The 15,199-nt window shown below is 49.8% G+C and overlaps 6 protein-coding genes; 3 read left to right on the top strand and 3 right to left on the bottom strand.

The window, feature by feature from the left end:
* Positions 1-247: 247 nt before the first annotated feature.
* On the top strand, positions 248-1,718 carry FFUJ_00983 (related to inosine-uridine preferring nucleoside hydrolase; the record flags this gene model as incomplete). XM_023568997.1 has 4 exons in its annotated part: positions 248-287; positions 339-441; positions 500-669; positions 733-1,718. The coding sequence occupies 4 exons, from the start codon at positions 248-250 to the stop codon at positions 1,716-1,718; spliced, it is 1,299 nt and encodes a 432-aa protein (XP_023424547.1).
* Positions 1,719-1,968: 250 nt separating this feature from the next.
* On the bottom strand, positions 1,969-2,382 carry FFUJ_00984 (related to Sm-like protein LSm8; the record flags this gene model as incomplete). XM_023568986.1 has 3 exons in its annotated part: positions 1,969-2,163; positions 2,218-2,294; positions 2,355-2,382. The coding sequence occupies 3 exons, from the start codon at positions 2,380-2,382 to the stop codon at positions 1,969-1,971; spliced, it is 300 nt and encodes a 99-aa protein (XP_023424546.1).
* A 2,037-nt stretch (positions 2,383-4,419) lies between these two features.
* Positions 4,420-5,863, bottom strand: FFUJ_00985 (related to C-type cyclin; the record flags this gene model as incomplete). XM_023568975.1 has 2 exons in its annotated part: positions 4,420-5,283; positions 5,396-5,863. The coding sequence occupies 2 exons, from the start codon at positions 5,861-5,863 to the stop codon at positions 4,420-4,422; spliced, it is 1,332 nt and encodes a 443-aa protein (XP_023424545.1).
* Positions 5,864-6,369: 506 nt separating this feature from the next.
* Positions 6,370-7,929, bottom strand: FFUJ_00986 (related to U4/U6 small nuclear ribonucleoprotein; the record flags this gene model as incomplete). The annotated part of the gene is made up of 1 exon (XM_023568963.1): positions 6,370-7,929. One exon carries the CDS (start codon positions 7,927-7,929, stop codon positions 6,370-6,372), a length of 1,560 nt encoding a protein of 519 aa, XP_023424544.1.
* Positions 7,930-9,634: 1,705 nt separating this feature from the next.
* On the top strand, positions 9,635-11,182 carry FFUJ_00987 (probable protein kinase; the record flags this gene model as incomplete). Its single annotated transcript, XM_023568952.1, has 1 exon — positions 9,635-11,182. One exon carries the CDS (start codon positions 9,635-9,637, stop codon positions 11,180-11,182), a length of 1,548 nt encoding a protein of 515 aa, XP_023424543.1.
* Positions 11,183-13,489: 2,307 nt separating this feature from the next.
* FFUJ_00988 (related to cellobiose dehydrogenase) lies at positions 13,490-14,800 on the top strand (the record flags this gene model as incomplete). XM_023568941.1 has 3 exons in its annotated part: positions 13,490-13,526; positions 13,589-14,379; positions 14,450-14,800. The coding sequence occupies 3 exons, from the start codon at positions 13,490-13,492 to the stop codon at positions 14,798-14,800; spliced, it is 1,179 nt and encodes a 392-aa protein (XP_023424542.1).
* Between the last annotated feature and the right edge of the window lie 399 nt (positions 14,801-15,199).

The following is a 15,199-nucleotide window of genomic DNA, read 5'->3' as shown; positions in this document are numbered from 1 at the left end:
AACGCTCATCGGCATAACATGTGTGAACAAGATTCTTACTTTGATCATCCTGTTTTCAACCTGCAAGGTTTCAATTTTAAGCTGCGAGTACCTGAGGAAGTCGATTCCTGGGCTACGGGGCTGTGAGATTAAACCCAAGGTTGATTAGATTCCTCTGCATTCATACTTTCTCAAACTTGTTGAACAAGCTTGAGCTCCTCATCTAAGTCGCCACTGGTTTCTCTGAACATAATCTCCAAATTCGAGAATGGCTCCCAAGCAGAAGATCATTATCGATACCGACCCAGGTAACTGTCATGTGCTTTGAGGCTGGAGCACCTAAATTCTAATATTTCAAGGCGTCGATGATATCCTGGCCCTGCTTCTTGCACTCAGTGCCAAACCGGAGGAGCTTGAGGTTCTGATGGTGTCCGTCACATACGGCAATGTCCCCCTCCAAAGGTAAATACACCTTTGAATTCTGTTCACTATCATGAATCAACACTAAAGACTACCTCAGCTGTCTCCGAAACGTTGTTTCTCTCTTCCACGTGCTTGGGAAAGAACTTGAGTGGAGGAAGTCTACTGGCAAACCCGAAGGCTTTGGAGCCATGAAGGCAAACAAGCCCATCGTGGCTGTTGGCCCTGACCACCCCCTTTGCGACGAGGAGCTGATGGCGGATTACTTCCGTAAGTACAGTAGCTGCCCAGGTAATCCGTTCGTTTCCTTTACTAATACGTGAACTTCTGTAGACGGCATCGATGGCTTGCATAATGTTCATGAGGCTCATCCTGATTTGTCTCCAGCCGAAACCTGGAAAGGCATCTTCAGTGATGGCGCCAACGAAGCCGGAGACTATTCTCCTTTCTTCACGCCATCCAAGGCGCCCTCTCACCACGAGATTCTCCGGATCCTCAAAGAGAACCCCGTGGACACTGTCTCCATCCTTGCAGTTGGTCCTCTTACCAATGTTGCCTTAGCAGCCGCAGAAGATCCCGAGACTTTCCTTCGTGTGAAGGAGCTTGTCGTCATGGGCGGTGCTGTAAATGTCGAGGGAAACTGTACCCCCGTGGCTGAATTCAACTGCTACGCTGATGCTGTCGCTGCTGCTCGGGTTTACGCACTCACCTCCCCCAAGCCGAGCTCCACGATGCCGACTATTCCCCAGGAGCTTTCAACTTTGAAAGCCTACCCAAACAAACTTTCCCGCCAGCTTAAGCTCACACTTTGCCCCCTCGATATTACTACCCCTCACTTGATTGGCAAGAACTACTTCAAGGAGAACATCCAGGCTCACGTCGAAGCTGGCAGCCCACTTGCTCGGTGGGTGTCACACTTTGTCACTAAATCCTTCAGCAAGATCGAGGATATGGAGGGTGATGAAAACGAGCCCGGTCTTTCGTTGCACGATCCCCTGACGGTATGGTATATGCTGACCCGAGATGATCCTAAGTGGAAGACACCCGAGAAACTGGAGGACATCCGTGTGGAGACCAGCGGTCAATGGACACATGGAATGCATGTCGTTGATCGTAGATTCAGAAAGAAGCCTGCCGAAGCCGCAGTCGCCCTCTCAGAAAACCCCAATGAGGACCCCCATATCTTGACTCTCGATGAGGTCCCTGGCGACGACCACGGTTGGCTGAGTGTCCTCAAGGGTAACCGTCTCAACCGTGTGATCGATTCTCCCGGACATGACATCTTCAAAGAAGTGCTCATGCAGCGCATCTTTGGATAGAGTCCAGGTTGTCGATCTTGCGTCAGCTTAAATAGTCAAATGAATCATCTCCAATTGTTGAAAGCATGTACCGTGGCGAAGGCCAAGATGAATTGTCTAAACTCCCTGAACTCGAACGCCTTGTGATCCTATCGATGCCGTGGAAAAGAAGCTTCCCAAACCTCCAGCAGTGGATGCTGTACCCCAAACAGAATAACACGAGAGAAAATGTCGCAGTGCGGACCGCTTTACGATGTTTCGAGTGTGTAGCCTATACGTGCTTTATACCGCCGATTGCTGAACCCTTGACTTCTGTCCAGTTGATGCTGTCGTCGAGCGCCTCATCTACGAGACCGATTGAGCATACGTTGTCGCCGCGGACGAGGTATAGACCTAAAGGCACTTGAGCGGAAGGCTCAGGATCGTCGGGCGTCCGGATAATTCGTTCCACGGCGTTGTTCAAGACCTAAGCACATGCCGTGAGCGTTTGTATGGTCAAGATAAGTAAGAGGGCACTCACCAGATTAGTTGTTTGGTCGCATGCTGCCAGAGTTCCGACAAGAATACGCGAATCGGCTGTCACGATCAGGACTTTCTCTGCGTTCTGTGTTAGTAAGCTGGTGAGGTAGGTAGTAGAGCTTGGGAACGGCGTCGTACTGTTGAGATATCCACCGAGTGTAGCCATGACGTCTGAATCTCCTCAGCGATATCGTGCTTGGGTTCTGAGTGTGGTATTAAAGGATATTGGCCAGCTATAGGGGTTGAAGTGCGTTGAAGGGAATTACTGGACTCGTTCAGTAGGTATCAGTTGAAGCTGTTTCGACAATCAATGTGGGTGACTGTGGTGGACTTTTTGGAGGAGCTCCCAGAGCAGAGGCACTAGACCTAATCGGGACTGCTTCCCCGACCAAAGCACACGACAAAGTTGCGATGCTGGGTGTTGGCGACGGATATGTGGTGTTTGTTACGGTTTTCAATACTTGACATTGGGTTGTGCATCTCTCTTGTATCATTATCCAATCTAACTACTAGGTAGATCGACTTGAACGCCACTTTATCTCCGAGGAACAAACAGCTTTGGATTCATGGGAGCAGCAACCTCTATCCTGTCTGTGCCTTAGGAAGCCACGTAGAAATCGACGAACACGAAAGTCGTAAGAAACCGCAGCACACGCAAGATCACAGGTCAACGGCGTGTGTATTTAGTAGCGGGAAACATACCGTAGGTACTCAATACTGAACTACACCTCGTTACATTTGCTTGCATCACGAAACGCTACGAACCAGAAAGTCGACCCTAAATGAAACCTGGAGATGATGGCATCCAACAATTTAGTACTGCTTCTGCATATACATAAGCAGGATGGATTCAAGAGCACGGCAACATCGTTCACCAGCGGAGCCACTCCTTACGAACATTGAGAAAGACCGTGTTTAGGCGTTGTCTCCTCCGACAGCCTGTCATTCTAGTGCACGCGAAGAACCGAAACACAGAAGAAACAGTGTCCATCTCATCTATTCTAGCGCCACGCACAAAAATGTCTTCTTCACTGCCCAGGACAAGCCCGAGCAAGCAATGAAAACCGAGCCCATGTAGTGTTCGCGTCACCTGGAGGCAGTGTAATACCAGGGACACTGTGGGCAGAATCATGTGCAAGCACAGAGGAAACTGCCCGAAAGCCAAAAATAGGAATAATCACGATTGATGTCCTTAGACATCTTTCAGAGATTAAACTGAAAAGAACAGATACTACACTTGATCTAAGCCAAAAGGCAAAGAGAGCTAAGGAGAAAAGGAAAAGAAAAAAGCGAAGCTTGAGCGGGACGCGACGAGATTTTATAGGGGAGGCTGAAGGCGGTGAGTGGAGCTGATTGGCAGAATTTCTGGCGAAGCCTGAGGCTCTGCGTTCAGTTTATTCAGTGCAGCGCAGGCAGCAAGCGAGCACTTGGGTCGGGGACGAGCAATGACTGAGGCAGCTACGTGTACGGGAAGGTTGACAGAATCTTGAAACAACCTATGGGTTCGACCAAAGGAAGAGAACTGGCAGGTATTACTTGTAGAAGCTCGGGGTACTTGGCATATCTTGGTATCCGAAGGGTGTAGTATAAAATGTCCTGAAGGAGCCTTATTATACATTTACTTTTACAATAATAATAATGGCAAAGAAGAAATGGACTGGGAATGATAGGTCAGACAATAAAGTATGTGGCATCTGGAAAATCGAGAGATTCCTGACGAGTGGGAAAAGGGAAGTCAGACGAATTCAATATACCAACACCACCCACAACCACTCGTGGTTCTCGATCCCTAGGGTATCTACAAAAGCACGTGATAATATACAGTAGATACAAGTGCTCTCCTTAGCCACAGACGCGAGGCAATATGCACGATTTCTTTTCAATTCTGTACTTGAATGGGCGTCGTCTGCCGCTATCTATCAACCTCCCCCGAGATATATCCTCGATCATGAGCTAAAAACTAAGTGCAGCAGCAGAGCACGTCTACCACCTACATCCAAACGCCGTATCCTGGGAGCATCCTCCCGAACGTTTACCTGCTCTACCAGATCCAGCCTTTTGCCATGCGTAAATACCTATCAGCCTTCTCACGTAAGCGGGTGTTAACTCACGGACTAAAGGAAACCTATAAACGCCTCTTTGTCCCGTACTCTACAAATAGTGTATTGCTGTATTGTGTTGCATACAAACCGCAACCTTGGTATCAATCTTCAACTAGTTCTCCCTCTTCATCTTCCGAGAGTTTAGCTCGTTTCTCCGCTCTGTCGCTCTGTTCCTCGCCATCGTCAGGCTCTCTTCGCTTGAGTGGTGACCTTGGAGGTCTTCCGTTCTCGTCATGCCGAGACGGAGAACCCTCGTCTCTCTCTGGATATCGTCCTTCACCATCCTGAGCCGCGCCGTTGACTCTAGAGTTTGCACCAGGGCTGCGACTCGCCCGGTCAACTTCCAAGGGGGTACCGGTCGTTGACGACAACGTGTCTGGTTGGCTCAATAGAGTATCACCGCGTTTTCTGGTGTTCTGGAGATGGAATGCTGGTGATGGCAGCGACGGGTTCTGCTTTCTAAGCGGATTCTCCGTGTAAAACTGGCGCATCACCTCGATAGCATGAGAACAAAGGACCTCGTCACCCTTGAGGAGCTTCCACCAGGGCTCGCCATTGATGTCTTCAATTTGTTGGTTCGCATATATGCTCGCAAAGAAGATGGCGCTGATGGCAACATCTCGAGGTCCTATCAACAGAGGGATCGATGTAAGGCAAGCATCATTGCAGAAAGCCCAGGCCGCTTGCCGCAGATTCTTGTTATGCACTATTCCAAGCTGATCGAGCAACTTAAATAAGTGGTGGTAGGGGTTGTCCACCATCAGATCGAAAGTGAGTTGCTCTAGCATGACCTCTTCGTATGTGAGAATACTGTCTCGCCATCGCCAGTACTCTTTGCTCTGCTCATCAATAACGAGCTTCGCGTTCTTTTGTGCAACTTTGGCTACGGCGATAATGATGTCCTTTGTCTTGCGGCAGTTCTCTTCGGTCTTGTTGGCTAGAAAGAGGGCCGTTGCTGCGATGTTCTTGATTGTGGAAGTTAGCATATAGAAAAGAATTGCATGCTGCTCAGTCAAGAACAGGCTTTCACTGCTCCAGGGAGACATTGAAATTGTAAGATCAGGTGGGAGAACTCACGTAATGATGAATTCCACCCTTTTCTTGGACCATATGGCAGCGCATGAAGAACCGATGAAAGAATACTCCAGCTACCCATAGCGTAATCTGAGGGAGATCCAACATGACGCCCGCCTGGTAGATGAAGTTGACGCCCTTGGCCCTGCGCATCCTCTCTTCCGCCGGCGAAAGACCCTCGACTATGCTAGGTGTACTTCGCACTTCGTCCGACGTAAAGTTCCATTGGTTAAGAACAGCTACTGGAGTTTGCGCACCGGATCGGGCTGGTGATTCTTGGGGTTGTCGGGCTTGTGGTCGGGGGGGAGATGTTCGTGTCGAGTGCTGCGGAGGAGTTGGAACTGCTGGAGGAACGGTATCGCGACGCCGGGGAGATCGTGATCTCGAATCGCGCTCAGGTCGAGGGTTTGCAGGTAGGGTTGGGGGTTGATACCCTTCCCTGGGAGGCCTGTAGCGATCGATACTCGCCATGGCCAGTGGTCTTGAATCAGGATAACGATACTTGTAGCGCTGATAAGGAAATGGCTCCTAGGAGAGGGTTGCGTGGGTCTGAGAAAGGGGTGCCAATGATTAACGCACGTAGATGCGAAGTTGAAAGTGATGCGAAGTCCAAGTTAGCCGGCACTGCAAGGAACCTGATCTAAAGGAAGTTGGCGTTTGACAGCAGGGGCAACAAACTAGAGCCGAATTCGGGTAGCGTTATCTAATCACAGCACAGGAGGGTGAACACATGATCCTCCAATGGGTGATAGTAACACCCAACTCAACGGATGAAACAATAGGAACTCTCCACTTTGGATGAATAGGAAAAGGCCGGCTTTGGATGATTGTTGGACTGTTGGTGCTTGCTTGCCTGGTCATTCTTCGGTTTTTATTTATTCTGGCTACCTATTATTATGAATTTTAGGGGTATCTCACAGTAGCTTTTGTTTGTCTTATTCTACCCAGATCTATTCTTCGTCAGCAATGCCCTGACGTTAGACTCCCTCGCCATCATTGCGACCCCATAGTTTGACTGTGCGATCATGGCCTCCACTGACAATCCACTTGCCGTCCCTGCTATAGTCGACGCTGGCAACTGGGCCTGTATGGCCGCTGAGTGTTTGCACCAGTGTCCAGTCGTCTGCCGAGAAGATCTTGACATTTCTATCAAAACCGCTTGATATGAAGAAGGTGCCCGACTTTTTAGGTAGCTGTGCACCCTTATCATCAACACCAGGTGGAACACCAGTGAGGGGGTCGTCGAGACCTTTGAACCAACGCATATCAGAGACGGCACTGGTGTGCGCACCAATACCGCCTGTCCTTTGCACCTTTCGAACATCCCAACACTTGATCCAGCCATCAGCTGAGCCAGATAGTACCCTGTATCCATCAGAGCTCCAGTCCAGCGCATGGATGGGTTTTATGTGTCCGTCAAGATGTCCATCCAGGATCATGACGGTACGTCCGGAACGTAAGTCCCAGATTCTACCTATGCTGTCCAGACCAGCACTTGCGAGTAAGGATCCGTCAGTGTTGAAACTAACAGCGTAGACACCTCTTGAGTGACCTTCTTGAAGAAGAACCTCTGCGGTTGTTTCGACATCCCAAAGACGCCACGAAGTATCCTCAGAAGCAGAGGCCAGATAACGTCCAGATGGATGGAACTCGATACGACACACTCGCTGTGAATGTCCTTCGAGTGTGGACAGGGGAGTATCTTGGTTCAGAGACCATAAATGAATCGAGCCCTCGGCACCGCCTGAGGCAAGGTTGACGGCGTCGGGCGAAACGTTGTGTTCTGGCAGGGTAGATCCGGGAAACCAAGACAAGCCGCTAATCTTGTTGGTGTGGCCGCGGAAGGTTGTCTTTTGGTTCAAGCTTGGTATTTCGACCAGCTTGACTTGCCCACCCCAGTTGCCTACAGCGACCAACTCGCCGTTGGGAGATATGCGAGTCATGCTGACATGACGTTCGCCAACCGTCTGACTGCCCTGGAGTTCGAATGCTTGTAATCTCTCCTTGACTTGTTTACGAAACTTGACTTGGGTGCGTAGCGGAATCGTAGATTCGGCTTTCTGAAATTCGACCCTCTTCTTGGCTCGCGGCAGAGAGTATTCAGCAAGCTTTAGCCGCGCCTGTAGAAGTTCAGGCCCACCTCTTGAGTAGAACTCCTCCTCCTGCTCCTCCTCTTGATCCTGGTCTCCAGCGTCCTCCATCGTAATATCACCATTTTCCAAGCCTGTCATCTCTGCCTGGATGGTAAGAAGCTCCCGTAATCGATCCCGACGATCAACAAGTGCCTCTCCGAATAGAGTGACTGGTTCTCCCATCTCCCGAAGCTTTGCGCGGACTCGAGTATCATCGGTAGGGACTGCTATCGTTGCTGCGAGGCGCTTGCGATTGAATTGGCTGAGGATTGCTGAAGCCTTTTCAGATGGAACACCTGTTCCGCCCATTGGAATATCGTAGTCATGGTCATCGGGGACATCTTCCAGTGCGATTCCTTGAGGCTCGGCATCCTCGACGTACGCCTGCCGCGATGGGTGCATCATCTTGGCTGGAGATGGCCAAACGCAGGTAGATGATAGCTTCGCTTATGCACGAGCAGTGAAGAGTTTGATGATGGCTGTTGTTGTATATGAGTTTTTTCTTTTTCTTTTTAACAGCTGGAATTAAAGGTGTCGGATTTTGTCAATCAAGGGCTGATGCTATGGTTGCAGCCTTGCTGTTTGGCGCGCGATCTTGGATTGGTAGATGTGAAATTTCCCAGACGCGACCTTGGAGCCGCATATTGTGTCGGCAGTTTATTTCGCCGGTGGCCGACGATGGCCTGGGCCTACGTCAACCTGGGAGTTATTTATGCTAAAAATGTATTTAAAAGGAAAAGAAGAAGTAGATCACTATTGAAAGAATAACGAATGAATAAATAAAAAAGCCCATACTATGTATCTCTTACAACACATGTTTCATTTTACCCTTCATGTTATTCTGCCTTTAAAGGTAGTTGGGAGGTAAGGTTAGTTAGTACTAATATGCATGCCTTAGTAGTAGTTAACCAGTCCTATATTTTTCACCCTGGTCTTGGCTGGGTTAGCATCCAACGTTTAACTGGGCCCTCAAAGAATCACAAGCTAAAAGTTTAACGAAGACCAACCATTCGCTTTTTGCGGGATCGATCACCGCATGGCCCAGGCCTGTCAGGTTATTGGTGATGTCAGTGTCTCAAGACTCTCGGTCATCTTTCATGCCTTCTGATGCTGACATGAAGAACAGAATCTGGCAGACGAATGAGAAAGTGTCACGTTCAATGTTTGTTCGCTGCCTCCTGTCGACAGCACGGGGTCAGTCAAGGGAGCAACAAAGTCCTTGCTCAACAGCCACAAATTAAACAAAAAGGGGCAAATATAATTATGGTTAATGCGACAATGTTTTCACACACTCCTCAAGTCTCACGGTCCATGTCTTATATTTCGACTCGAGCTAGTGAATTCCGGATTCCAGCAGCCAGGTTCGACAATCTTGATGCAGTGCATCCCCTGAACTTTCATGAGTTGTGCTAGTCCCAGGGGTTATTTTTATGAATAACATCCAATCTTGAGTGGTAGTTTGGTTGTAACACCCGCCTGACTAGGCCCCCCCCCCCCAGCCTTTAATTCCTCCCCGCGTTCCAAGTGGACGCTCGGGCTATGAGGACAAGGGGTTTGATTGAAGGCAGGCGACGGCCCAGCCGATACCCAAGGCGGGCTGAATCATACATACAGCCAATGCAAGTCCGCCTAAAAAAAGCCCAAAAAATCGCGGAGTTACAGCGCACCTGCTGAAATGGGCGCAGGGCTATGGCCACCAAAAAAATCCTTGTTTTATTTTTCTTACTTGATTTAATACCAAAAGGACCCGTTCTTTGTCCATTCTCTCTCTCTTCTTTCTCTTCACACCACACTTGGTGAACACCAGTTCAACATACCTACCCACGACACCTATCCACTGCCAAATGCATATAGCAAAGTCTGCCGTCTTCCGTACTTCTTTCTTCCGATACCAGATGCGTGTCGCGAACTTCTACGAAATCGAGCGTCACTTCGAATCACAGCCCCGCGCAGATCCGGAGCGCCGACGAGGATTCCCTTGAATACCACGACTATCTGCACTTGTCCACTGTCTGAGCTGGGCGAGTGCTGCGTGGTGTAGTTATCAGAGCATAACCGTGCCGTTCCCAACCCCCCGAGTCCCGGACCACCACTTTAAATACCGCCCACCATGATAAGCCAGGCACCTGCCGCGGTCACTACCGTCCGCGGATTCCAGACTACACCTGCAACTTCGGGCGACGAAGACTCGGACCACGGACACAGCGAGGCCCCTACTCCGCGGCGCAAGACCCCCGGCCGAAACCTCATGGTCAATGATGTCGTGAGCGCCAACTGCAGCCCTACCTTCCGCGCCCATCCCTCGCCCGCCATGTCGGGCATCGCCAAACTGCGAATGCAGATGGAGCCTCTGAGCCTTGATGGAGGGTCGCCATGCCACTCCATGAGTCGTGCTGGAAGTCAACAGGGTCTGGCACTCGAGTTTCGAAAGCAAATGATCAGTCGTACGCACAGTCGAGAGGATGTTCGCAGCGAGGCTGGTAGCGAGATTTCAGACAGCTCTATTAGTTACGAGGTTAACCTCGAGCACGATTTTGCTAGCGAGAGTGTTCGAGAGCGTAGTGGATATCTCGAAACCCTAGAGGGCGGCCTTGTGCCAAACCGTAAGATGACGTCGGAGGACTTTGAACAGCTGCGATGTCTCGGCAAGGGTACCTATGGTACTGTATTGCTCGTCAAGCAACGCGCGACCGGGAGACTCTACGCCCAGAAGCAGTTCAAAAAGGCCTCGCTTGTCGTCCACAAGAAGCTCGTTGAGCAGACCAAGACTGAGCGACAGATTCTTGAGTCCGTCAACAGACATCCATTTGTTGTCAAGCTGTTCTATGCCTTCCAAGACCAAGAGCAACTATACCTAATTCTTGAATACGGACAGGGCGGTGAGCTCTTCACCCATCTAAACACCGAAAAGATGTTCTCGGAGGACGTGGCAGCATTCTACATGGCGGAGATGCTTCTAGCCATTTCTCACCTGCACAACGATCTCGGCGTGGTCTACCGCGATCTCAAGCCGGAAAACTGCCTTTTGGACGCTGAAGGCCATCTCCTCCTGACTGACTTTGGCCTTTCCAAGGTCTCGGTCGACCAGAATGAGAGCTGCAACTCGATGCTGGGAACTGTCGAGTACATGGCGCCCGAGGTGGTCCTTGGAAAGAAGTATGGAAAGGCAGTCGACTGGTGGTCGTTTGGAGCCCTCGGATACGACCTGATGACTGGAAATCCGCCTTTCCGTGGCCAAAATCACGCCAAGATCCAAGACAACATTGTCAAGCAGAAGCTGGTTCTTCCTTATTTCCTGAGCCCTGATGCCAAAGACCTACTCACCCGACTTCTTCGCAAGGACCCCAGCAAGCGTCTCGGTGCTGCGATGCCCAAGGATCTGACGACGATGAAGAAACACCGGTTCTTCCGCAAGATTGACTGGAAGAAGTTGGCGGAGCGCGAGCTTGAGCCACCAATTCAGCCCATGATCACGGACCCTGAGCTAGCCGAGAACTTCGCCCCAGAGTTTACGGAGCTGTCCATCAGCCCGGTGCTACCAAACAAGGAGGCCTGGCCTCGAAGTCTTCCTAAGGATGAGCTCTTTGGAGGATTTAGTTTTGTTGCATCTTCAAGCCTGTTGAATGAAGATCGATTCGCCGCTTTTGCCCACACCTGATTGAATACTGTCGGGAGGAGAGAAATTGCGACTATAGAATATAGAGACAGGGGAACGGGACTTGATTGAGAGGTATAGGTGTTATTCAAGATGCTTGCGTATTGATTAGTGCGTTTTTTTTGTTTTGTTTTTTGCGTTACCTAGGTACAAAAAGAGTAGCTATGTACCTCCGTACAACAAAGACAGGGCCTCAATGGCCGTTAGAAGGTACTGTAGTATCTGTTAAGTCAGTCTGGTTGTAGATTTCAATAGAGTTTTCGTTTCTATACTTGATCCTTGCCATCGACTAGGGTGTTAATAACTGCCCGAAACGTGCAAACAGGCTGGGCAAGTGACAAATAATGGATTGGGGCTATGAAGCCCATGATTAGCCTGGGGCTGAGCTGACAGGCTGGTATTTGTTGGGTTGTAAGAGCATGACTGCGGCTTCGTACTTGGACGAGTAATGCGGTTGTTGTGATGACTAGGTTGTCTGTCAGTCAAAGAGATGGAGAAACCAACGACGGAAGGACTTGATCTCACATAATCTGGAATAACATGCAGAAGGGTGAGATTGAGACACTTGAGCAGGTTTGTCTGAGTACCTTGGCTATTGGTGCCATATGTACGCGTCAACTAAACTTAAGAATAGATAGCGGCTTCAAAGGCTCAGTTATCGGAGGAATAAGTTGCATCGATGGGTGACAACTACAACGCCAACATCTACAAGCTTAAACGAATGCGTCACAGACTAGAGATCGGCGCGATCATCACATCAGACCACGATAACAGTGACAGACTGCATGAATAAATGTTAGAGTGCATCTGCAACATGAAATGGAGGGCCGCGCAATCATCATGTACGAGGCGTAGACTATTGCATGCCATCGACTGAGACGATACTATCAGACTGCATCTGCGTTTCTTGGCATCATCGACGAAGCTGCTTTGTGATGATCGAATAATCAAATCCTAGTACGAAAAGATTAAGGTGCTTCGCCTTATTCGGAGAGAATTAGAGTAGAGAATAAGCTTTGGTTTGGAAGAGCTGACGTATTCACGAGGCCAGACCCTTGTAGCGTCGTGTTGCAAATTGGGACAATGTCATTGGGCTGAAGCTTGGTTATAGTACCCGTTTTGGGGGTAGCCGTGGGCCTGGGAGAGCCCGGAGAGTGGGAGAGAATTGTTTATGCGACCTCATCAAACAAAATACGATACTGCCAATGGATAGACTCTGACGTGGACCTCTGAGGCTATTCACACGTTGAAACCTCGGTGCTCCACGTGGGATAACGCTGCTGCCGTGGGATGACTGTCTGATGTCGGATTGACCAATCTACCCGAGAGAGAAGCATAATCAGATCTTTTACCAGATTTGGGCGCCTAGTCAAAGAAGAGAGTCTTCCCGACAGCCCAGATCTCTCACCTGCGGAGACATCCCTGTAAGGGTCGGCCGCCATTTCTTTCAGTCCTTGCAAGCCTGTCACCACAGCCTTTCTCAGTTGTCGTATGCTCTGGCAGTCTGGGCACCCATCATATGGAGCAGTTGAGCGCGTATTCGAACACCAAGAGGTCTACTGAAACAGAGGAGGCCGCTCCCTCTTGTTCGGATAACGGATAGAAAGGCACACCATCACACCTTTCCAACGGCGACAGTTTCAGCATCATGATGTCTCGACTGAAGGAAATGTGCCGTTGACCAATCGTTCGGCCGTCGTGACTGTGCCCTGAAGCCCTTAAGCGGGCAAACTGCCGCCATCTCGGCACTGAATCCCGGGATGGCTTAAGCCTATTCACTGGCGTTGATAGCGTTGATAGCATGGATAGCTAGCTGTCTGGGCCGTGGCAGTGTGAGAGAAACCTTAACACATTTCATCTCATGCTTGACAAGGATTAACCAGGGCGGATCCGACAAAAGAGCTGACGACAACATCGATCCCTTCCCTTGGGTCCAAGCCTTGGGCTTAACTTGCTCGAGGAATCCGTCCGTTTGAGCCAGACTAACTAATGGCGGCACTTGTAATGTCATCTGCCGGGTCCCTTTGGTAGTATTCAACTTCGTAAATCGTCCCGTACCACCGGCACCAGGCTTTGTATCGTACAGCACTGCCGTGGCTTTGCGGCGCGTAGCGTCTGTGGCCCAGTGGACGATCGTCTCAATATAGGAATGCCCCCCTGGTCTATGTCCAGTTGTGCTTTCTTTGTGCTTATTATATTTAGTACTTTCGTTGTCCCCCTCATGTAAGATTCCAATCTCCTCACTCGCAGTAAAAATTAATTCCCGTATCTCTTCACTTCATCTGTCTCTGTTTCGTTCCCAATAATACCATGAAGTCAACTTTCAGCACATCATTAGCGGTGCTTTGTAAGTCGCTCCCATCAACTCAACGCACCACTCCCCCCTCCCAGCTAACAATTCTCCTTCAGCTGCTGCAGGCAGTGCACTTGCTATCACATCTTCTTTCTGCCCGGACAATGGCGACGTCTGTTTCCGATGGGGTGTCCCTGAGGCTTCTGCCAGCGCGGGGTCTGGTAGCTTTTACTTCCAGATCAAGGCACCAACATCCGCACAATGGGCAGGACTAGGCACTGGATCCCAAATGGCCGGATCTGATATGTTCATCATTTACCAAGACGGCAGCGGCAATGTCACTCTGAGCCCAAGGAGAGGCGTCGGAGAGGTAATGCCCAATTACGCCAAGCGAAGCGGACTCGAGCTCCTCGACGGTTCTGGAATCAAGGACAAGCAGATGATCGCCAACATTCGATGCAACAACTGTATTGACCTTAGTCTCAAGGGCACGAGCTCGTGGATTGCAGCTTGGAAGAATGGAAATTCCCTGGATTCGACAAGCATGGAGGAGCGCATCTCTGAGCACGACAAGCACGTGGATTTCAGTGTTGACCTTGCCAAAGCCACAATGAGCTCTGACAGCAACCCATTCACCGACAGCAACGAAAATACCAACTCGAACTCTGGCTCTAGCTCTGGCGGTGCCGTGACACAAAACGGAAGTGGCAGTAGCCCCAGCAAGACTGTTCTGCGAGCTCACGGTATCATCATGTCGATTGTCTTCATTGCTGGATACCCTCTGGGTGCAATCCTTATGCCCATGCTTGGAAAGTGGCTCATCCACGCGGGCTGGCAAGTTGTCATGTTGCTCCTCATGTGGGTTGGATTTGGCCTCGGATACGTATATGCTCGTGATGGTGGCTACGTAAGTTCTCCCCTTAGATGCGCTCGCATCGGAACCTGTCTAGTCTATCAGTACTAACGTGAGACTTTAGTGGGGAAAACAAGCTCACACAAGAATGGGCACTGCTGTTTGTGCTTTGATGACCCTGCAGCCTGTCCTTGGTTACATGCACCATCGGTACTTTGTGAGCCACCGCAAGCGAGGAGTTGTCAGCCATGTTCACATCTGGTTCGGTCGAGCCCTCATCATCGTCGGTATCGTCAACGGAGGCCTTGGTCTTCAGCTTGCCAACTCATCCACTGCGTACATCATCGCATACTCCGTCATTGCCGGTATCGCTGCCATTCTCTACCTGGCTGCTGCCTTTATTGGTGAGAGGCGAAGGAACGCTTCTCGTGCCAAGCAAATCTCTCCACAGATGTCTCAGGAGGAGGCACGATAAACTGTCTCGTCAACCTAAAAGAGGAGTAATATGGCGGAACTGTAATGCTTAGAAGGTGTTTCGGATATCGGGACTCGTGAATTGTGATACCATAGATTTTCGGCCCATCGGGGCTGGATCTGATAATTGGCAAGATGTTTTAACTGCGATGTCAATCGTTCTCTTCTTTTTCTTCTTTGTTACCTTGGAAATCCTTTTTTTAACTTAGCATATACCATATCAATAAACTCGATGAAAGGATTCGATCAAACATTTTTATTGGCCGTTGTGTTGTACAACCTGGTTAGCATGAACTTTGGAAGCTGTTGCTTCATTGACATTCGATATAGCAAATTGCGACAACTGGAAAGCGCTAAAAGGAGTGCGGCAATAAGCAAGACTCTATCAGTCTACAGTAGT

The sequence above is a fragment of the Fusarium fujikuroi genome, chromosome FFUJ_chr01 (assembly GCF_900079805.1).
Source record: "Fusarium fujikuroi IMI 58289 draft genome, chromosome FFUJ_chr01".
Taxonomy (NCBI): Eukaryota; Fungi; Ascomycota; class Sordariomycetes; order Hypocreales; family Nectriaceae; genus Fusarium; species Fusarium fujikuroi.
The sequence above is the reverse complement of the archived record's forward strand: the minus strand, read 5'-3'. Positions and strand labels throughout refer to the sequence as shown.